We start from the raw sequence: 24,680 nt of genomic DNA on the forward strand, positions 1-24,680 counted from the left end.
ATTCTGTAACTGTATGTTTCTCTCTCTCTCTCTCTCTCTCTCTCTCTCTCTCTCTCTCTCTCTCTCTCTCTCTCTCTCTCTCTCTCTCTCTCTCTCTCTCTCCTGTCGTCCAGGTTGACAGGACGGAGGTCATTCGTAGTTCGACCAACCCAACCTTCTCCAAGGTGTTCACGTTGGACTTTTATTTTGAAGAGGTCCAACGCATCCGCTATGAGCTGATTGACATCAGCAGTGCTCACAATGGCCTGAAGGAGGCAGACTTCCTGGGATCAGTAGAGTGTACGCTGGGACAGGTAGATGTGTGTGTGTGTGTGTGTGTGTGTGTGTGTGTGTGTGTGTGTGTGTGTGTGTGTGTGTGTGTGTGTGTGTGTGTGTGTGTGTGTGTGTGTGTGTGTGTGTGTGTGCGTGCGTGCGTGCGTGCGTGCGTGCGTGCGTGCGTGCGTGCGTGCGTGCGAGCGAGCGAGCGAGAGAAAGACCCAGCCATGCGTGTGTGTGTGTTTGTTTGTTTTGTGTGTGTGACATGCTTAGCAAAAAATGAAATGAAATAATCAGTCCAGATGGTCATTATGTTAAACCCCGCCCCCATGCTAGAAAGCACTCTCCTTTACTCTCTTCTCTTCTCTTCTCTTCTCTTCTCTTCTCTTCTCTTCTCTTCTCTTCTCTTCTCTTCTCTTCTCTTCTCTTCTCTTCTCCTCTCCTCTCCTCTCCTCTCCTCTCTTCTCTTCGTGTGTGTGTGCGCGCGTGTGTGCGAGCAGTGTTGCATTGGTGAATTGGAAAGTGGTTGCACTCTATTTTAAAGACGTCATGCACACGTCGCTTAACACCTACACAACAGGTCACACAATGGACAGTCGATATGCATCTAGGCTCATTCCTATGTTAATCCTATGTTCATTCATGCTGGTGTGACAACCGGCGGTCGGCAGCCTTTGTTATCTTTGTTGAGGTGAGAATTTAAAGTTGTTTTAAATCTATGCATGTGCGTGCGCGTGCTCCTGTTCAAAAAGGTTGTTGCACGGCGTGTTAGGCCGTCCCATGAGCAATGCAACACTGCGTGCGAGTGTGTGTGTGCGTGCGTGCGTGCACGTGATTCAGTTCTATTGGTTTTATTCTCCAACATTCATCTGTCTGATGTAACGTGATGAAATGCTGTCTGCTTCAAGCTGGCTTCATTGTAACATAACAATGAAGCTAACCGTTAACCCGGTTGCTGGGTGTTACTGTTCAAACTGTTAAACCAGGACTATAGTTCACATGCTGTTGTTATGTACTCGCCCTCATGCCAGTTGAGGCCAAATTCAGTCAGCTGATGGTCAACAGACAACAGCAGGGCTCCCATGCTTTGGGGGTCGTCTGCTAGAAGCTAGATGTGTACATTTTCAGCAGTAGTTTGCCCTTGCGGAGCCTATTGATCATGTTGAATCGATTGATGTGGAATACATTTATCGTGTTAAATCGAGTTCAGACCGAAGGAGTGTTGTCAGTCAACTTCAAGGTTCCAGGTTTCTTTACTCGTTACAGCTTGAGTACGAGTACAGAAAAGTACAATTATTTAACAAAATAATGATCAGATTATAAAATCAATATATTTTGTCCATTAGTCCTAGTTCTTAAGGTGCAAGGTGCAAGGTGCTATGTGCAAGGTTCTTACTCCTAAGTTATGAACATCTGTCGGTGCCAGTGTCCTTGGCATCCAGGCTGCCTCAGGTCTCAGACACACAGTCGGGGGGGAAAACTGGCTTCCCCTTAACCGTACAGTTGAATATTTAGTAGAAGAAGGGGCATTCCCACACAGTGTTGATTTTGACAGCAAATTTTTATTTAGTTTTAGTCATAGTCTTTTGAATAAAATTCCATTTAGTTTTAGTCATATTTTAGTCATCTGAAATGTTTTAGTTTTTATCTAGTTTTAGTCGACTAAATATCATAAGATTATAGTTGACAAAATCTACAGTTGATTCAGTCGACTAAAATGTATTTTGGCGGGGCCTTGATGGCGTCATAATGGCTGATCTTACACTTCTTACTGCATGCTGAAAATAGCCGATCTACAAGCTCACAACGAGTCGCAGCACGACGTGTTGTGAGCTTGTAGATCTGCTATTTTCAGAGCACAATACCCGAGCGCAACCAAACATAAAATGACATGTCTTTTGGTTCTTTTCTCCACTAGTCCCTCACTAACATTTTTGTCTAGTTTTTATTTGTTGACAAAATTGTCAATAATAGTCTTAGTTTTAGTCATTTTAGCTTAGTTTTTATTTCGTTTTTGTTTAGTTTTCGTCAGTGAAAAAAGGTAGTCGACGAACATTTTTCGTCATAGTTTTAGTCGACGAAATCAACACTATTCCCACAGAAATAGAATAGACAGTGATCTGCAAATACAAAACCATAACATGTACCATAGGTACATGGAGGCACTGACATTAAAAGGGATGTGCAAGAAAACTTCACTGTAGCATGAAATTAGCAGATTAGAGAATAATCTGTGGTTGCTGAGTAATTATTAATTGTGGCTTTCACGGTAACAAACAAAACAGAGATGGGGTATTCAATCACAGTGACAAACATTCATAATCTGTAAGCTCTTGTTCATTATTTTGTCTGAAATGTGACTTTGTAGGAGATTTGCAGGCTGTTAGCAATGTCAAACATACTGCCTGGTATTATATGGTGTTCACTGGTACAACATTACTAGTAGGCTACAACTTAAATGTTTCAAATTATGCAGTTCTTCTTTGACAGGAGTCCCCATGGGTTCTTTACTATAGGCCAAGGGCCCCAAACCTTTCAGGCTGTGACCCCCCAAAATAATCATATTTGAATTCAGGCCCCCCCACCATGACAAGCACTTTAAATTGTAGGCATTACATTTAGTTTGACTCAGTTCCACAGATAATATTGTGAAAATATTGAGCTGAGAGAAAATGAGCTTGTAGATCTGCTATTTTAGAAAAATCGTGAACATTTGTGCAAATCTTTGAATATATATGTGACAGGGGGGAAAACGGGGTATTCTTATTATTTTTCCGTTATTTATTTATGCATGTTTTTCATCTCTTAACCCCTTTTAAAGCCTGTATTTTGATGTCTTAATGTATTCGTTTATTGTTGGGCAATGTTTTCCCCCGGTCCCCAAGCCACTTAGCAGCACTAAGTGTCAATGACAGCAAACAGCTGAGACGCTGACAGACACTCGGGCGTGGTCCCCACTGCCCAATCCCCTAGTAGGCGACGTCACCGGTGACCAATCGAGAGTGAGAGAGAGGTGCGGTGAGCAGGACATAAACTAGAGCCGCGCTCATTCAAAAAGGACACAGCAACGAAGAAGGTTGTGTGTAGGAGCTGGTGAGGAAGCCGAGTGTGAACCGAGAAAAGACCAGTGCATTGGGGCGGTAAGAGGGACCAAGAGCGAGTACTCACACCACCGAGACAGTGTGAGACGCCGTGTGGACCATAGATATAGAAACCTAGATACCTCATTGGCCTCTGCAGTTCGTTGGAGCAACTTGTATCGCGGCCGCCATTTTCGCGTAGGCAAACGGACACTCAAGTGACTACTGGCCAATCACAGCGCTCACAGCGCGTTGACTACTGGCCAATCACAGTGCGTCTTTTCTAAGACCTGTCAGAATCTAGTTGCCCGCCCCCACCTGCCTCTGATTGGCCTACCGAACGCCCCCTTCTGTGACACACACGGAAGCTTCCCTACAGCTTTCCTACGCTAAAATGGCGCCCAAGATACACATGCATCAGAGCCGAAGGAGGCGTCTACCTATATATGTCTATGGTGTGGACAAGGAACCCTGCGAGAGACCAGAGCATGCAGAGGAGGAGATGAGCCTGGAAAAGCAGTGAATTCAACAGTGACCAAGTGATCGACCGTAGCGGGACCTGGCGCGAGCCAAGGACGACGGGGTGGCTACAGTGTTGCACGCGCAACCAACGCAACGGCAGGTTAATACCTGCCGTCGTTGTAAGTACCGTCTTATGCAACACTAGCTGTGTAAACCCACTGAGTTAGAGCCTCGCAGTATATTATCTGGGAACGGATGAACTGGCCCCTGCTTTTGTGATTTCAGATTGAAGATGATGATGATGATGTGGAACTAGAAGATTACAGAAGATTACCTGCTTGGTCCTCTCCCCACTAGCGCGGCAGTTTAAGTCAATATTCCATCAGAATCTTTCACTTGGTGATACAAGCACCAAAATTGGCACAAATGATGTCCAGGATGTACTATCTAAGAAAAGTACGTAATCCAGCTGACAATCCAAGATGGCCGCCAGTTTTCAAGATGGCCGCCTCATCAAATGCAAAAAAATGTTTTTTGAAGTAGAACTTGAATGAACAGAAATGTATTAATGATCCAAACATCAAAATGAATGTATTCTGACTGGAAGAACTCAATACTGTCAATTGTATTCCAATATGGCCGCCAGTTTTCAAAATGGCTGCTATTACGTGACTCAAAATGAGCATTTTCTGTCTGATCACAGATATTGCATTAAGTTGAAGGGAAACATCCATGATACTTCATTGAAATGCTGTGGTCAAGCTCTATTGAATTTTTATAAGAGTGATGTCGAACAAAGTTGACTTCTTTCGCCAAGAGGCAGCTGCAGCTTCCAGTGACATGAAGAAGCAGGTACTCAAAGACGACTGTCGTCTGTTCTCGCAGCTCTTTATATCCTGCCAATCACAAGAGTGTGACCTGCTTGAGTTCTTCAAGCATGAGAATCAGTCTTTCCCTGCAGCACTGAGTGACACAGGGAAACTCCACTCCGGTCAGAAGTCCCAGCTTGCAAAAATTCTGGAAGCTACCATTTCTCCTCCTGACAAACAACCAGAATGTGATGCTATTATCGTTGATGGTTCCGCTCTTGTGAATTCATTGTCTCCAAAGACATCAAAGACCTTTGAGGAATATGCTATCCAAGATGTAGTTCCAAAGATCCAGACATACTCATCAAAGTATGAGCGAACAGACATAGTTTTTGATATCTACTGGACTTCGAGCCTGAAGGCTGAAACAAGGTCAAACAGAGGTAAGGGAGTTCGATGTAGAGTGACAGACAAAACCAAACTACCGACCAACTGGAAAAGCTTCCTGCGAGACAGCGACAACAAGACTGAGCTCTTCGCGTTCCTAGCTGACAAGATAGTGACCCTATGTCCCGACAATGTCATAGTTGTGACCAAAGGAGAGCAGGCTCTTTCAAACAAACTCATCAGCCTTGAAGGCTTAAGCCCTTGCAACCATGAAGAAGCTGACTCCAGGATCTTCACACATGCTCTCCATGCAGCCAAGCAAGAGATGAAGTCTGTGTTGATTAAGGCATGCAACACTGATATTCTTGTTGTTGCAGTCAGTGTTTTTGCGAGTCTTCAGGATGCAGGCTTAGACAAGATGTGGGTAGAATTCGGCCAGGGTCAGTCCATTAGGTGGTTGCGAATTCATGAAATGGTAGTGAATCTTGGCCCAGAGAAATCCAGTGGCATGCTGTTCTTCCACGCCTTCACTGGCTGTGATGTTGTGTCAGCTTTTCGTGGTAAAGGCAAAAAAACAGCATGGCAGCATGGGAGGTTTACCCTGAAGTGAGCCCTGTCTTCAAAAAGCTCAGTCAATACCCACCTATCATAGAAGATGCAGACGTCAACATCCTTGAGAAGTTTGTCATCACCATGTATGACAAGCACAGCACTACAGACAAGGTTGATAAGGCAAGACTGGACTTGTTTGCTCAGAAGCAAAGGTCTTATGATGCCATCCCACCGACAAGCGCATCCCTTGTTCAGCATGTGAAACGTTCTGCCTTCCAAGCTGCCTGCATATGGGGCCAGGCAACAGTGAGCAAAATGCAAACTGAAAGCCCTGCCAACTGGGGCTGGAAAAAAGATGGAGAGGTCTGGCAAGTTCTCTGGACAACCCTTCCACCTATTGTTCAGACTTGTGAGCAGTTGACAAAGTGCGGCTGCAAGACTGAATGCCGAGGACGATGCAAATGCAATCGCTTCAAGTGTACACAGTTGTGTGCCTGCAATTGTGATGACTAAAAGAACAACACAATCAAAGCTGTACATCAACAGCAAGTTAGTAAACAAACAAAAAAGAAGAAAAAAAAAGCTTTTGGATGTTCTATTTTCCTATTTATAAATAAAAATAAAGTTGTCTTCCGTAGAGGGGGGGTGGTGGCGGGTCCCAAAAGAAAAAAAAAACACAAGTCAATCAGTTTGTTTATATTGTTTGTAAAACATAAAGTTAACATTACCCTATATATCGGAAAAGTGTAATCATATTTCTAATGCACTAGTCAACCCCAGACAAGCCATACTACATCTTCCAGCACTGTTGAATTGCAATATGCACAGTTTACTGTCCTATCACATGTCTCTACATTGGGTGGTCACGTACCAAGACATCACTTCGGAAACATCACAGAGAGAGTGTTTCTTCATTTAATTCCTATTGTATCATCATAATATTCAATAATTAAACATTTATAAATGCAGAATTGGATTTCACATACTCAAAGACATATATTTTGATGTGTAGACCATCAAAATAGGATTATTCAATCAAAATATAGTTCAAACACCGTTTAAAACCACTTCGAATGGCGGCCATCTTGAAAAATGGCGGCCATTTTGTTTTTTCAAGTGGATTACGTACTTTTCTGAGAGAGTAGGTTCTGAAGCACTTGTGTGCCAAATTTGGTGCTTGTATCACCAAGTGAAAGATCGTTTCAGCAATCTGCTCCACTACACCGCAAACCCCCCATTTGCACTCATGAGTTGGTCTTGAAGTTATTATAGCACACAGCGCACTTTAACAGCATTTGGCACTTTACTTAAAGGTAGGGTAAGTGATATTTTTTGGTTAAAACAAAAAGTATTTTGTTAAAAGGTTAAAATACTATATTCTGATAGTAATCATTGCTATAGAGTGTTTTTTCAGTAACAGATGTCTCCCCATCTCTCCAGCTCTTTAATAAACAGAAAATCCATTTTTCGGTAGGTGTCAAAATCTCAGCCAATCAGGAGAAAGTACCCATTTTTAAGCTTAATTTGTATAGTGTTCCAGTTCAAATTTTGTCTGCTCATTTCTTAGTGTCATCACTTCCAATTTCACTTGTTTAATCTATATCCTGATTGAGTTCTCTGTCCTGGTTGGATAAAATTGGAAATGAAAATGTGCATTTTCTGTTTAATAAAGAGGTGGAGAGACAAGGAGACTCCTAATACTGAACAAACACTCTATAGCAATGAGTACTATCAGAATATAGAGCTATTTAACAATTATTTTAACCAACGCAAATCACTTACCCTACCTTTAAATTAAGTTATTGTTGCGCCCTGTTATTTTGCACTCTGCTATCATTTGCACATGTCCAGCCCCATTATCTTTTTGTATTGCATTTTAGTTAGTTAGTTAGTTAGAGTTTAGGATTATATTGTGTTTCTTTCTTATTTGTATTTTAAAGGCACAGAGGCCTCTTGTATTAGGGAAATTCTTAATAAATGTATATTCACCCTTTTTAGCCATTTGTCAGTCTCCGTTTTCTCCTGGGTTTTAAAAGTGTTCTCAATCAAGTTTAAGTACTTACCTGGTTTAACTTGAACCTGTGTAGAGCCTGAAAAGAAAGGTGTTAGTGGAGGAGTTCTTAGGCTCCTATAACAAACCTGGGTGGCATAGTCTGCAAGTGATTTGTTCCTTTGGTATTCACGATAATTATGCACCCCGCACTTTAATGTGCAACCTATATTTTATTATTGTGAATCCATTGTGAATTTAATTGAAAGGATTAAAAAACGGTGCCATTAAATTGGCAAGTCAAATGTGACACAGTTGGCCACCGTCACATATTTTTTAAGCGAACATTTGAAACTCAAATCTTTGCTTCTGGGGGGTCCCTGGAACAAAATATTTTGAGATGGGGGTCTGCGGCCAAATACATCATTTTGGGAGGTCCTTGACATGAAAAAGTTCGAGAACCACAGACCATAGATATAGCAACATAGGTTTTTTCAAATAAACTGATTTAGAAGACATTTTGTAGAATCGGCCTCGGGTCTTAATGGGTTAAAACGTTTAAACAAGTCATTCAATTGTAACTTTAGAAATGTGCAGACACCCTTATACACTTATACTGTATGTTGGTTTGTTTACTGTTGAGTGAGAAAACAATGTTGCACATTAAGCTAATCCTCTGGGGGACCCCCACAAAATAATTTGGGGACCTCCAGTTTGGGAACCACTGCTATAGGCCCTGTCCTTTTTCTCTCTACACCAAATCTCTATGCAGAAACCATGACGCGTTCTGAGCTTGTAGATCCGATATTTTGGCCATATATTCACCCCAGGGACCAGTGTTGCCAGATTCTGTGAGAGAAACAAGCAACCAGGTCTAGGAAAACCAGCCCAAAAGAAGGGCCACATAAGCACTCTTAACATACATCAGCTATTTGAAAATAGCAGATCTACAAGCTCACAACGCGACGCGTTGTGAGCTTGTAGATCGGCTATTTCCAAATAAAATCTTGCGGGGAAATTATAATAAGCAGATAATAAGCAGACAACCCTGCCAGGGACACTAGTACTTAAGTGGTTAGTTTTCCCTGGCAGTTTTCACCTCGCCTGGCAATAATCCACTGAATAACAATGGATCTTGTTTGCCTCTGTTCACAACCACACATTTAGGCAAAAGACTGCCAAATTAAAAGATAAAGAAGTAGATTTTCATTAGATGAGCTATAGATAGCCTATTTGAATCAAATACATGGTCAGAATTTAGGTGACCCACTGGACATATAGGATCCATACTAAGATGTATGTAAATATGTCACAATAAGCACAATAATGCACAACGATACGCATTCATGTTGAATAGGCTAATCACAAAATATACACGTCCACGTCCCAATTAATCCACTATTACACACGCCAGTGCTCATTTACGCGTTTCCCATTTAACATTTGATTACATGTTTTTCCTCAATAGTTTGAATGCATTACCTGAACATATTGCTCAATTTCACAAAACTCGACACTCAAACGGCACAAGACATAAATCCACAAATCTCTTGCAAAATCATGTGCTCTCTTATCAAAAGTTTATTTTTTTGCTTCAAAACTCTGAACACAGGCCATTATATGAACAGATCTTAATGAGCATCAGTGTCCCGCCGGTAAATGCTGTTCAGATAGGCAGATAGGTAGAAGGAAAAGGGCAGACATTCTTAACCACTTTAGTCCTATACACTTTTTCAACAAAATAGCGGAAATAGACGATCTACAAGCTGACAACGCATTGTATATATTTTAGACAAAAATGACCCAAAATACGGATATTATCAAACATGAATATCAAATACAGTACAGTACACGTATATCAGACAAAAGGATAAGCATTTTATTTGATTCATTATGACCAGAAGCAGAGATCAAATGTAATCCCACTGGCGATAAAAATGAATTACCCCCCCCCCCCTTCCCTCCACCACTAATTGGTGTTCTGATACAATATCTCATTCTATATTGTAAATATGGCATAGGTAAACGTAATTCTACAGTAATTCAGTGCAGTTAAGCAAAGTGTATGAACAGCCACTTGAGTTTCTTTGGACTGTGAATGATACAGTATCATCCTTTGACTGAGCTCCAAATGGAACGTGCGCATACACACACGCACGCACACACACACACACACACACACACACACACGCATTTACAAGCTGGCACGTAGCTGAGATTCTACTTGATTGTCACATCACAAATTTAAAGCCGTGAAAGAGTGGGTGGAATTATTTCTCGAACAAGCTCCCAAGGTACACCAATAAAATGTTTTGACAAGACAAAAAAAGTGTTCCCCATCTTGGCAATAGAGCCTTTTCCCGGCAACCATATTGGCATGAAATATGCAGTATAATCTTCCAGTTCTTCCCTCACAGTTGTTACCAGCGCTACTAAGGCTCTGTTCCATTCATGTGGAATTCACACCAGCAGCATCACAACGCTGGCAGGTCCTGAGAATGCGTTTAGAGTCCAAGGAGACGAGCGTCCGGCGCTTTTCCCACATGCTCTGATGAAAGCCAACGAGGCTGAAACATTACCAGTTTTTGTCTGGACAAAAATAAATGAAATTTAGACACAGTCCTTGTTCTTGAAAAAAAATAAAGTTGGTAAGTGGGCTTTCCCCACTGTGTCGGGATGCTCTATAGCAAAAAAAAATCTTCAAAGTTGAGAAAACCTCAACTTTAATGCTTTTGTGCAAGAGCAGCAAGCCAATTAGAGCAAGCTGTGCTATGGAGTATACACTCAACACAACAGAAAAAGTTGTGAATATTGATAACAAAGTTTCACACTAAAAGTAGTACGTGTGAAATTATTCAAGATTGAGCAACTACATATTTAATGACTAAAATGTACAGTAGCTGCCAGAAACAAGCATCAAGTGTCAAGTGCACTTCTCCAGCCTGTCTGTGAGGTCTGCTGTCGGGTGCAGCTGCTCGCGTTGATCCCTCGGATCCACTTGGACTCTCCCTGGCCGCGTGGATATGATGCCTCTATGAGGACGTTTTTTTTCCCCAAGGGGGCGGGATCAAAACAATGGCTCTGTACGCAATTGGTTAGACCTACAACCAACTACCAATCACAGTCTCCCATATTTTAATACTGGGCCCTGATTGGTTACCCACGTCTTCTGGAGCAGGAAATGGATTCTCTATGGAGCGGTGCCAGAACCAAATCGCAGAGTGCAATTTTTTTTGCACTCGCAGATTCGTCTGGTCCTAGGCTAACTCCACACCACTTGACATTGCATGGCAGTTAGAGCTAGTATTATAGATAGATAGACCAGTGGTTCTCAAACCTTTTCATCTCAAGGACCCCCAAATTGACACTTATTAGCCCGCGGACCCCCATTTGAATAGATATGCCAAGGACCCCCATAAGAGAAGATTTTTACAGCTCTATAGCAGTGATTTTCAACCATTTTAATTTCTTGGACCCCCAGTTTGACATGCATTAGGCTACGGACCCCCATCTAATGGCATTTCTATCTCTTGGACCCCAATTTATATCGTAAAATCAATGTTAATTTAACTCTGAGAGTGTACAAATCCATTTGGGTCCATTTGGTTCCATTTGTACACTCTCTGAGTTACAGACCATTTGTCCATTTGGTTCCTAACTAGCATTTAGCTGGGGACCCCCTGGAACTTCCTCAAGGACCCCTGGGGGTCCCCGGACCCCACTTTGAGAACCAATGAGATAGACAACTAAACAACATACACAGTTCCTAGTATTGAGGGAGAAGGGTCAGCCCCGGTGCTGTGGGTGTCGTGGCTCGTGTCGACACCTATAATGGGCGTCTGAACACAGAGTGTCGTCACAAATGTTTTTTTGTGACTGCTCTATCTGCCTAGATGAAAATTAACATTAAAAAACGAATAGAAACTAAACTCTAGTAAAACTAACCTTTTAAGAAAATAAAAACTAGCACACCCACTTTAAAAAACGACTTAAAACTTGAATTCAAACAACTAGACCATACCCGTGGGGGGATATGCGCACATGAATTGGCAACCCGGGAGCCAGCGAACACAAAAACGCTAATAAACAGCTGACATTTGGGGAAAGCGAAAAAACGGGCTTCGCTGTTCCGTGCGCATGGTAATGGTCAATGGCTGTGTGCAAATTCAGATCAATTGCTCCAGCCACTGAGGAGAACCGGGCAGAAGAGATTTTGGGCTCACCACTCACCGCACCCGCACAGAGCTTTGTCGAATTATAGGAGGATATATAGTCAAAACTAAATAAAACTAATACAAGATGCTGAACTCTCCCATTGCCTGGAGCAGGGTCATCCTCAGGGTCATTAGCTCATGGGGGTTGTGTGCACATGGTAATGTTTCCACTTGGCTGTCCAGGGAAATCAACAGTTACACAGCGGCCAATTATGTCTCCTCCCGCCGTCTGGTCTTGTTGAGATTGAATCACGCCTCATCCACAAATAAGTGCTCCTGTGGGAACAACACATTGGCCTCGAGTTCAGGCACTCTCTGATAAAGACCGCATGCCCATGTCCGACAGACATGATGCATATAGATGAATGCAGAATGAACAGCAATGTAATCTGAGGGTCACCTTTTTTTTTCAGACGCATAACTTTATTTGCTTCACAAATAGACTGTATAGGCTACTACAATTTTATTTTATTTCTAATCCAATAATCAAACATAACACCAAGTCTGGTGTTTTTCAGTTTCATTAAGAGGGGCATTATACCAAATACATCAGAAATATCAAATACAAATCATATCGGGATACCAAATTGATCCAATCAGGAGAGAGAACTCATACAGGATACAGGCTAAACACGTCAAATGTTAGGTGATATAAATAGACTAAATTGGAACTGGAATTGGAAAATGTATAAGCTGATAAATGAGTTGGGTTCTCTCTCCCTGATTGGATAAAATTGGTATCCCAACTGTAAAAATGTATTTTCTGTTTACTAAAGACCCTCGATAGATTACTGAACAAACACTATACTGTAGCAATGATTACAATAAGAATATAGACCTTACACCGGTGTTGATTTTGTCGACTAAAACTATGACGAAAAGTGTCCGTCGACTACCTTTTTTCACTGACGAAAACCAAATAAAAACTAAGCTACGATGACTAAAACTAAGACTAAATATATTGACAATTTCGTCAACAAATAAAAACTAGACTAACATGTTAGTGAGGGACTATAGTGGAGAAGAGATCCTTCTGCATTGCAGTATTGATACTTTTACTTAAGTAAAACATTTGAATACTTTTTCCACCACTGCACTATAGGCACTGAAAACTAAACAAAAAAAAGACAAACAAAATGTGGAATACTTCCAAGCTAGTCTCAAATCCCTCGACAGACATTAATCAGGTAAATATGGCGAGCCAGCTTCGAAAGCCTCTTATCAAGTTGCAGGCAAGGCTTTCACAGAAAAAGCTGTTAAAGCGTCTCCCTCTCTCTCTCTCTCACATCTTAAGGGGTCCTTGGCCTGCAATATTTTGAAACTTTCTCCCTCTCTGTCTCTCTGTTTGCATCATCTGGTATACGGTTTGCTTATATCCTGGTCCTTCGTGTTAACCACATGGAGCCTGGAGTGATGCAATGTAATAAGAATGTCACCAGAGAACAGCTCCATCCTGACCAATAACTACCACCTGATCCCTTCAACTCTGTCTGTATTGTCTAGTTGTTTAAATATACCGGCCTACTCAGGAACGATGCAAATGATTTTGACAGCAAATTTTTATTTAGTCTTTTGAATAAAATTCCATTTAGTTTTAGTCATATTTTAGTCATCTGAAATGTTTTAGTTTTTGTCTAGTTTTAGTCGACTAAATATCATAAGATTTAAGTCGACTAAATCTACAGTTGATTTTAGCTTTTCGTCAGTGAAAAAAGGTAATCGACGAACAGTTTTGGTCATAGTTTTAGTCGACGAAATCAACACTGGTTGGGAATGCATGCCCGGTTATGCAATACCCGTTGTAACCGTTGTCAGAGTACCCATACCTGTCTGTCTGTCTGTCTGTCTGTCTGTCTGTCTGTCTGTCTGTCTGTCTGTCTGTCTGTCTGTCTGTCTGTCTGTCTGTGTCCCTATTATGCCCATATGGAGTTCCATGTCAGGCATGCCCAAATATATAAATATATTAATAAATGGATAGCAGCCCAGACAATACTGCAGTAGTTGAAATTACAGGAAGATAAGTATATTTATAGCAATTGTTTGATTATGTCTTTGAGGGATGAATATATTGAATAATTTAAACCAATCATTTAAACCCTATGATTTATTTAGTTGACTGGGGGTCCCCCAAAGAGATTTGGTAGAGAGTCATCAGCCGGGGGAAGCTGAAACGGAAACCTGCAGTAACCCTAGCCGTTTCAATAAAGGTTTACCTCACGTATTTGTACTTTGGTTTCCGGGGACATGTTTTGTGTGACTATAAGGCCCTCATTTTCAGTCGGACTCTTCATCTGGGGACAAGCTGTCTGTGACTGTCAGGCCCTTATCTTTAGTCTGACTCTTTTCATCTGGGGACATATGGCTTTCTTTGCCTCCATTGATGTCCACACACTAGTGAATTCATAGTCAGTTTTTTTCTTTCTTGTTTGCACCACACTGAGGTAGCCGTAACAAACCAAAAACAAACATCTCTGACAATAAATGTTTTCGTTAGAGAGGACGGAGAAAGTAAGCCAAAAGTTTCTGGCACACTTAACAGGAAGGAAGGAATTTGGCGGATGGTATTTTTTTAATGGCTCTACTGTTGCTGTGTGTAAGCATGCTGTGCTTTTATATATTGTCACTGTCGGGCAGAAACCTTGTGGACTGTAAAAATGATAACTGATAATTGACGGCTCACCGTCAATTATCCCTTGCCTATTCGCAGTGGTGGAAAAAGCACTCAAATTCTTTACTTAAGTAAAAGTATCAATACTGCAATGTAGAAGCACTTTGTTACAAGTAAAAGTCCGGAATTCAAAATTTACTTGAGTAAAAGTACAAAAGTATTGGTATCATGTACTTAAAGTACCATGGTTAATGTATGTTTTGTAATAATAATGCAAATCAACAAAGTAACTAGTAACTAAAGTATTACAATTATTGTAGTGGAGTAAAAGTACAATATTTTCCTCCGAGATGTAGTGGAGTAGAAGTAAAAGTACTGAAAATTGGAAATAGCTTTTTGCTCCTCATGAAAGTGTATCTCCTATATACTGTATGCGTCACCTGAACGATGCTCAAAGCTCCATTGTGCACGACAGGTCTTATCTCTTGTTAAGGCTCATGGATTATTGGATTTACATTTTTGCTTTGGCAAGCTTTTGTATTGTAAAACGTACACCTATACCCTCATAGTGGCCCACTGCTCTCAACCCTTTCTTTACACACGCACACGATAAACTCCCAAGAGAATGAACTCACAATAGCCAAACAGGACACCGAACCTTAGGTTATTATATCATAGCTTCGTAAGGTACTTACTATGGGATATCATCGCCCCCTGGCGATCATACAGAGCACGCACAGACTCCCGAATTCAATTTCCTATTGGAGTAGGGTCGTGTGACGCAAAACACCGGCGACCGGTGGTGGTATAAATACCACTGCGTCATATGAGCTCGTTCTCTTCTTCCACTCTGCTTACGCGACTGTGCACGAGCCGAACTAGCACGGAGAAAACTTGTCGAATTCCAACACAACCCAAAGCGAGGGCATTGGCGTGCCACTCTACGGGTGTTTCGTAAAATCAGTTTTCAGTTACTTAACTCTCCCGAGTTCCTTCATTTTATTTACTCTTATTATTACTTTCTTTCCTATCCTCTCCGTTTTCTCGCCACGAGGCGAAAGCTAAGCTAAGCTAACTCTACGCTAAGTTAAACGAGCAGCTAGGCTAGCTACCTAGCCTTTTGTTGTTTGTTTGCCTCGTGCTCGACGGAGAAAGGAAAGAAAGAGGCGCCTCGTCCATGCGCCATGCGAGGATGTGAATACCTCGTAGCTGCGGACGATGACCACCGCCTCTGCCTGTCCTGCTTGGGGACTAACCACGCCTGGCTCGCCCGTAACGACGGAGACGAACTCGGGTGCGAGCCCTGCAGGAGCTTCTCTGAGGCCCAGGGCCAGGGCCAGGGCCGCATCGCTAGCTGCCTCAGGTAACGGCTGTGTTAGCCCCGAGGCGCCGCCAACCAAAGCACCGAGGGCGCCGGCGGCTAGCACTAGCCTGGGGGCCATGGGCCCTCCTCTCTACTCGGCCCCACGTTCCAGTGGAGCCGTCAGCAAGGTCCGGGATGAGGAGGCCTTAAGGACCACCTCCTCAACCCCGGACCCAGACACCGCTGCCGAGGCTGTCAGGCCGTCTCAAGACATCGACTTCCTCGTCTTCTCCCCCACCACCTCCATCGCCGCCTGGGGAGACACTGCCAACCCGGACTTCGGCAGTGACTTCGACGGCACCGAGGAGGACGACGAAGGCCTCGTCGCGGTGGCGGACGAGGACGGGGACGTAGGCCTCACATCCTACCAGCAGTCACAGGAGGTGACGATGATCCGGTTCCTCCTGTGCCTGCACGAGAGACGGCGGTGACCCCGGAGATTCCTGGCCAGGCGAGGATATCCGAGGAGGCCGTCTCCGTCGTGCTCAAGCGGGCGATCGCCAGGTGCGGCCTGACGCAGCCCATGGAGCCAGCGAAGCTGTCCGTCGGGGTCCCCATACCGGGGTTCCAAGGTTTGACCCCCCGCCTCCCTCGAGCAATCGAGTCCAAGTTGCTGCCAGAAGCCTGCGGCGTCAGGGACGCGGTGCAGTTCTCCTGGGCGGTCAGGAAAGAGCCGGCGACATCCTGACTGGGGCCGACCTGGGGGTCGCGGGCCTCCCGCCGATGGACAGAGACCTCGCCACTGCCATCGAGAGGGCCAAAGCGGGGTCGGTGAGACTTAGCCACGGGAGTTGCCCCGTCTTCGTCGACCACGGTAAGAGGTCCATCACCGCCACACACGCCGCTCTCTACAAGGCCTCTGCTACGGCTGTCAAGGCCTTGAAAGTGGATTCGCTGCTCCAGGGCTCGGCCGCGGCGAAGCTTAAGGAGCGGATAGCCCGGCCCCTGCTGGACTCAGACACGGCGGCGGATGTGCACTCCGCCTCACTCGACGATGCAGTGGAGCTCGCGAGGATAGTCCAGCTCGCGATTCTCTGTTCCTGCAACGCGCTGATGTGGACGGGCCGAGCCATGGCTCTCACGGCGGACCTGGAGAGACTCCAGTGGCTCGACCTAGCCGCTGGGTGCAAGGCCATACTGACTACGGGTCTCCGTGGCCTACCACTCAAAGCCGGCAACCTGTTTGACTCCGCAGCCGACCTGATCACCAGGACCAAGGCAACGGAGAAACAGCTCGAGGAGACAGCCGCAGGCCTCCTCTCACTACCCACCGCCCCCACTGTGGCCAGGTCGCAACAGCAGGGAGCTGCGGGTGGCAAGCGCGCCTCTGGACGCAAGCGTGGCGCGTCCAAGGCATCCAGCTCCAGAGCTAGCTCCTGGGAGCGTCCTCAAGGCTCTTTCGGCACTCAGGATGTCAGGCGCAAGGATGAGAAACGCGCTCCAGCTCCTACACCTTCGCCTAGGCCGCAACGTAAGGACAGCGGGCCTAGTCGCAGAGGGAGTCAGCCGAAGTGACACTCATCGCCCGAATATCGGGCCCCCAGCTGATTACCCCGTCACGGCCTCTTGGCCGGCATCATGCGGGGTCAGCTTCCCACTTGGGAAAAATAAGTGGCGCTTTCCTTGCCCAACCGGACGGAGTCGAGGACCAGTCCACCGGTGCAAAGAGACTAAGAAAGACGCTAAGGACAATGAATACGGTTCAAAGTCATGTGTGCCTTTTGAGTTCTCAAGTGATGAGTGTACAAAATGTGCTTCCTGTGTGTGTAATAAATCTATTGCCAAAATCACAAATGCCCATTTTTTCCCATGTCATGAAAAGTCAAGACAGCATATTTCCCGGAGGGAAACACTGTCCTCTGCAATCATTCATGAGCCCTCAGTGTTCGCCATGTCCCCTAACCAGTCAGGACGACATCCCTAACACTGTAGGGACAAATACTGTGCATGCTGTAAACATGATGAGTCAATCGCAGGTAGAGAAACCTTTGCTAATGAATCAAATGTCTCAAATGCTTTGTGTAAAAAGGGGGTTCTCTGTGAACAAAAATTAAATTCCATCTGCATCTCTGCAGTACCTTTTTCCGTCCGGCAGAGTGCGGCAAAACGCCTCTGGGGCTCGGAAAGGGCACATAATGGCCGCCTCTCTCAGTCGCCCCAAAATGGCGGCGGTGAGGCGGAAGTTTACGTCACAGAGAACCCCGGTGTTACACCAGCGAAGCTCCCCAGGGGGAACACTAGTCTCGCTCCGAGTAGAAACACCGCACGACAGGTCCGTTCCCCTCGACCTCACCAACATGGTGGGCGAGGTGCGACGGAACTCACATCAACAAACCCCGGTGTTACTCCATCAGCACTCCCGAACAACGAGGTTTGGTTCCGAGGTTACGTCACGCAGAGCAACACGTTCCCATGGAAACGGACGCTCGCTCTATGACGACACCGACATTAGCCCAGATAGCGCTAGTAAGCAATGCTACATGGCGGATGTCGACGGTGTGTGGGATTCCCCGTCTACGTCACGGGCTTACCCCGCTGTCGAACGGTCAGAACCCGTCGGGGGAGATGACGTCAACAGCCCCCACCTTCCCCTTGAATCCCCTCGCTCAATGTTTTTCCAAATGGAAAGCGTGCGCACCGAATCCTTGGGTACTACGTACCGTACTAAAAGGATACAGGTTGCAATTCATGATCAAACCTCCACTAACAACCAATGTAGTGTTCTCCCGTGAGTCAGGCCAAGCGGCCATAACGCTGAGGGAAGAGGTTCTGGCTCTCCTGAGCAAGGGCGCAATCAGGGAATTATCTCCGACGTTGTTGCAAACAATACGACAGGGAGATTGGTGGACGAGTATAGACCTCAAGGATGCCTATTTTTACGTCCCAATCTACCCGCCGCACCGCAAGTTCCTGCGCTTTGGCTACGAAGGGAGGGTGTACGAATACACGGTGCTCCCTTTTGGCATGTCACTGAGCCCCCGGGTGTTCGTGAAATGCACAGAGGCGGCGATAGCTCCGCTGCGTCAGCAGGGTCTGCGTCTGGCGACGTACATAGACAATTGGCTGCTGGCAGCGGAATCGAGGGAACAGGTAGCGCGGCACACGGAGATGGCCACTGCGCACCTGCAGTGCCTAGGGTTCACAATCAACGCTCAGAAGAGCGTTTTGATTCCATCCCAACAAGCCACCTTCGTGGGAATATCCTTGGATTCCACCACGATGGTGGAATCGCCTGTCCCAGGACAGGATAGCGAGCTTCTTGGCATGTGTGCGCTCCTTGCGCCTGGGGCGCAGGGTCACGTACAGAACATGCATGCAAGCCGCGGGTCTCATGGCCTCGGCCATACATCTGATCCAGCTGGGCAGATTCTACATGAGACCTTTCCAGAGATGGATGCGGTCTCTGAGGATACCGCATTCCATGGGCTCTCGGAAGGTGGTAGTGTCACCACGCTGTGTAACGTCACTCCAACCATGGACACAGGCAACTTTCTTGTCCGAAGGGGTCAAGATAGGCGCTGTAGTGTCCTGGAAGGTGATCACCACGGACGCCAGCCTCTCCGGTTGGGGGGCTGTCTACGAAGGCTACTCAGCCCGGGGGTTGTGGGACTCCTCCCAGAGAAGAGCCCACATCAACTACCTGGAGTTGCTGGGGGTCTTCCTCGCTCTCAAGCATTTCGAGAGCCACATCGTGGGGTGCAATGTCCTGGTCAGAACGGACAATACCACAACGATGTGTTATGTCAACAAACAAGGAGGCTTGGGTTCCCTTGTGTTGGACAAGCTAGCACGCGAGCTGACGCTCTGGAGCGTGCAACGCTTGGCACGGCTGCGCACCGTCCACGTACCGGGCCACCTGAACAGCGGGGCGGACCTGTTGTCCAGAGGGGGGCTCCGGTACGAGGATTGGTCGCTGTGCCAGAGGGCCGTGGATCTGATCTGGGCCCGGTTCGGCCGGGCCCAGGTCGATCTGTTTGCGTCCAGAGAGAACGCGAAATGCTCAAGGTTCTTCTCGATCAGGGCCAAGGACCAATCCTTGGGAGTAGACGCTCTGGCGCACGAGTGGCCAAGTGGTCTACTTTTTGCCTTTCCGCCCCTGAATCTGATCCGTCCGACAATGGAACGGATCAGGACCCAGGGTGGGAGGGTTCTGCTGGTAGCACCAGCATGGGGCACGTGGTGGTCGGAGATCTCTCCCCTCCTCTACGACGAGCCGTGGCCTCTCCCCCTGTTCAGAGACACTCTGAGACAGGGCGGAGACGAGATTTACCACGAGCACCCCCAGACTCTGGATCTGTGGGTTTAGTCTGTGCGTGCTCTGTATGATCGCCAGGGGGCGATGATATCCCATAGTAAGTCCCTTACTTACGCTATTAATAAAACCTGGGTTACATACGTAACCTAGGGTTGCAAACTAGCATCAAGGAACAGAACACAGAAGGCAATATCACAGGGAAAGCTAGATACAGGTGCACCAGATAATCACTAATCACAGGGTTGGGTGAGACAACACAGGTAACAACAGCTACAAAGGACAACAGGAAAGACTAGAACATACTTCAAAATAAGGTATATAATAATATAACACCACAGTTCATGACACGCACGCATGGACGCACGCACAGACGCACGCACGCACGCGCGGAAAAAGGATGTCAGAAAAGTGGAGATATGTAGATATCAAATCCCTGTTATATATGAGGGGACATACACTGGCGTCCTGTTTTTCCTGTTTCCTTTTTCTCCTCTGTAAATGTATATGTGTTTTTTGATTGACATTCATTAAGCAAGGGATAATTGACGGTGAGCCAGTCATTGTTGAGAAATAATAAGGGTGATTAAGCCCTGACACAAAGCGGAAGGGCCATAATAATCCTGATAATCTCAACAATGACCGGCTCGCCGTCAATTATCCAGCTTATTACACGGCTACTTAACCCATTAAGACCAGGAACGCATATGTGTCATTTTAGATTTGAGCTATAACCATTATTTTATACCTTGGCTATTCAAAAATAGCAGATATACAAGCTCATAGCGCGGCACCAAGTGCCGCGCTACGAGCTTGTAGATCGGCTATTTTTTTTTCTGGGCTACATTCTGTCGTAGGCCAACTGCTGCAAGCATATAGCATATGCCTACTTAAATGTGCCTATTTAGTGTTAGTATTCACGTTAACCTGAACATTTCCATTGAAGGTACAGTGAGACAAGGTGAATGGGATTTCTCTGGGAATATTGAAGTTGATGTTTCTGTCATTCGTGTGGTTCTTGCCGTGGCTTTGCAGTTAACACACCTAGGAAACTAAAACATCTGGAAACCGCTGGTAATATTAGGAGGATACACTACTGCTCATCGTGTCATTTAGTTACTAGATGGCAGGCTACTATGAGAGACACTCACCAGCTGTGCTGCTGTGCCTGGATTGGAGGACAGGATCTTGCTCCACCTCTCCTTGTCTGTGGTGGTTGGAGCCCAGTAACTCTGTAGACTCCCTTCACATCGGTGGCCAGTCACAGACATTATCTCCCTACTCTCCAGACCAGCGTGAGAGAGAAGTTGCACAGCTGTGCTCCTCAAGCTGTGATTTGTGTACCTCCTTGAAAGCCCGACTGCCTGGCTGATTAGGGGTAACATTTTCCCAAGGAAATTGTGCCCCATGGGCTCACGAGAGTACAACTGATGCACAAACTTGGACACATCGTCAGTGTCGTTTCCTGGAGTCACTGGGTGTTTCGGGTCTTGCAACGGACACCCTCCTCCTGGCAACCCGACCGAGGCTGATCAGACCCCGGCCTGTGTCCAAGTGGCATGCTACTGCCTCCACTGTTTCTTGGGGGTAGTTAGAGACAGCACTAATTAGGGGTTAGGGTTAGCCTGGCACTATAGCCAGACCGACAACGTGGATCCACTCACCCTTGGAACGCATGTGAGTGAATCCACGCTATCAGTCCGGCCAATGCCAGGCCAGGTCAATAAGTGAGATGTTGCAGCAGGTGTTGCAACATTGTAACCACACTTGCTTGACTGTTCAATAGCTGTTGGCCTTTCTTTAGTGGGTGAAGGTAGAAAGCTACAGCGTCAGGAGGGCAAAGGGATACATACTTTTTTAAACTGGCAACGGGGCAGTTAGGATTATCAGGCTCCACAAAGATCCACCTCCTGTAATTTTCTTTGCATGGATCTCTGGCATCTTTATGGCTCTTGGTCTCAGCTTTGTGAGCGAGAGAAATGTACTCAAAGCCATTCTCATCATGTTTCAGGATAAAGCAGTCTCTTGTCGAGTGTCTATATCCCTCTTTGCCTCGACTTAATTGCCAGATGCAGTTGTACATCAAACCACACTTTACGGACCAGTCCACTCGCTGTGTTCGAAGACAGCACCTCTGAGCTGTAAATCTGTGGCTGACATAGGGGGATGGTGTTGGCTGACGTCTTTCCCAGTTTTGCGAATGTTTTTAACGACAGATTTAAACACCCCGTTGCTGGATTTGAAGGCGACACTATTCATTATGTCAAGCTTTGAGAAGTGGCGACATATTCCAGACCTAATTGCCATGTAACTGGCAACCGAGTAGGTTTTGCCATTGTTATTTTGTACAGATTCATAAAACGAACGCAGCAGCTGATTCAGGTTTTCAGTTCCGTACAGTACGTGTCAAAGTCTGTTGACATTTTTTTTTCTACTAACCAGTCTCTAAACACCACCATAGCCCATTCCGTGCTTCGTTTTGTGTTGTCTTTCTTAAATGTTGTTGATTTCTCTGTTGTTGCAGCTCTTTATGTCTTTGACAGCGCTTTCACACTAGGGTCCCGGGTGCGCACTCCAGACCGCTTGGCAGGTGTCGCGCTAGTGTGAATGTTGCGTATCGTCCCCCGAAACGGATAACCGTTCCGTTCCCGAAACCACCTCGGGAGGCAGTCTCGGATCCGGATCATGCGTTTTCGGGTACGGTAGCTGCAATGTGAAAGCAAGCGTACCGTTAGACGGAAGTGGCCCGCTATTTGGAATAGGTGACGGTATATAAACTCGACAAAAACAGTCAACAAACACACGTCGCAGATCAATCCACAGGGGTTCAACCATGGCCGGATCCCGCAGTTAATTACTGACCGCCGCTCCCTCCCGCAATAAAAAATGTAATCCCATTCTGTCCCTTGTCATCCCACGGGTTCATTTAACATTTACTCCCGCCGCATCCCGCAGGTTAATTTCATCATTAAATGATCAAATGAACCTGCGGGATGATGCACTAAAACCCGCAATATTTATATATAAAACTTTTTTTTTATTATATAAAACATTACATACAGAAAAAGAATGAGAGCGCGAGAGATAGAAAGAGAGGCCGTGTCACGGCCATATAAGGACAGCAACAATATATATATATATATATATATATATATATAGGGTGACCATATTCTGAATTCCCCAAAAGAGGACACTTCAGGCTATTTAACTATTTTACTCATTCAATTTTGAACCGATTCTTAAAATTAAAAATTCTCTATTAGCTGTGAAGGGCCTTCTTTCATGTCTATCAGTCATGAAACATTGGCGGTTCTCCATCGCGCATTTCAGGTGCGCGAGCAGCGCAATGGGGTCTGATTCAGAGTCTGAAATGGAAGAACCGTCGTCCTAAAACACCCTCGCCCCTGGTCTAATCCGGCGGCCTCGGCCTGCGAAAAAAATGGGGCAGTGTGTTTTAGGACGAGCGTTCCGTTTTCCACCCGTAGAAACCTCCGGCTCGAGTTTTTTTCTTTTTTCTTCGTCCCAGAAGTGGGGGGGATATCACCCAAACTCTCAAAACCCCGGACATTTGAAGGATTTTATAAAACCCCCCAGACAGGCCGGACAGCCCCCCAAAAGAGGATATGTCCGGGTAAAAGAGGACGTATGGCCCTATATATATATATATATAGTATATCTTGTGGGTATCTTGTGGAGTTTCAGCTACTATGCATTCCAGAAATATATAGCTTATAAGGCTTTGTAATTTGAAATTTGTAAGTAAATATGGTAACTCATTTAGATGTAGGCCTAAGTAGGTTTATGGTTTCCCAAGGACTATAGCCGTTTCACTCATGATGCAATTTCTCTTTCATAACAGATACATACATGTGCCAGATAATCCCCACACCAAGAGAGTAAAAAAAGAAAAGACGTTGGATTGATGTACTTTATTTAGACATGAGACATGAGAAACAGTACATGGAAGTACAATTCACAATACAAGGTTTCAGTCATTCAGTCCGACTTCACTGTATAGGCTACTATAGTTGCCTTTTCATAAATGATATATTTTTGTACTTAAGCTGTCGTGAAAGTTTATAATATTTAGAGAAATTTAACGTTTCAAATACAAAAGTATTAGTAGTTGTGAAGGTTAGCAAACTGGACATTTAGACTGAATGTTTCCTGTATCCTCATCTTGCGCTAATGCACACAAGTGTTTCACCAGGTTTTATTTGTGTTGTTTCTCATAAACGTACATCCGTTGTCCGTCAACAACACAGCAGTCTGTGCATTGACGCGCTGAGCGCTCAGTGCGTTGACTCCATAGAGTGACTCACCCCCCAGCCGCAACCCTATATTTATGCGCGACCAGCACAAACATTGTCGCATAGTTGATGACGTCTGTGTCCACAGAAGAAACACTATGTGCATGCCGCCACCTATAGGATCGGGGGTATATATGCAAGTGTTCTCTGGTGCGATTGGATCTTGGCCAATGTGAATGCAGGCCAGTATTCGTTCTTGGAAACGTTCAGAATGAAAACGGATCCAGTGTGAAGCCGCCCTTAATGTCTCTGGTGTTGTCTGGCTTTGTCCGTGCTGTTTTCTTTTCTTCTCTTTTTCTCTTGACAGTTCAGCCATTAACCACAAATCAAAAGTAACATTTTCTCCAAATATGTTAAAATCAACCTTAAATAAATCGTCCATTGTTTGTTCTATGGAG

General features: G+C 45.3%; 1 protein-coding gene across 1 annotated transcript in view; it reads left to right on the forward strand.

Moving 5' to 3' along the window:
- cpne4a (copine IVa) overlaps window positions 1-24,680 on the forward strand; it is a gene marked incomplete at its 3' end in the record, with an annotated part of 212,380 nt that overhangs the window by 77,997 nt on the left and 109,703 nt on the right. Inside the window, exon 3 of the mRNA XM_080427247.1 lies at window positions 114-293. Coding sequence (XP_080283373.1) covers window positions 114-293 — 180 coding nt within the window. The remainder of the gene's footprint in view (window positions 1-113; window positions 294-24,680) is intronic.

This window comes from Gymnoscopelus braueri (genome assembly GCF_963280865.1).
Source record: "Gymnoscopelus braueri genome assembly, chromosome: 4".
NCBI lineage: Eukaryota > Metazoa > Chordata > Actinopteri > Myctophiformes > Myctophidae > Gymnoscopelus > Gymnoscopelus braueri.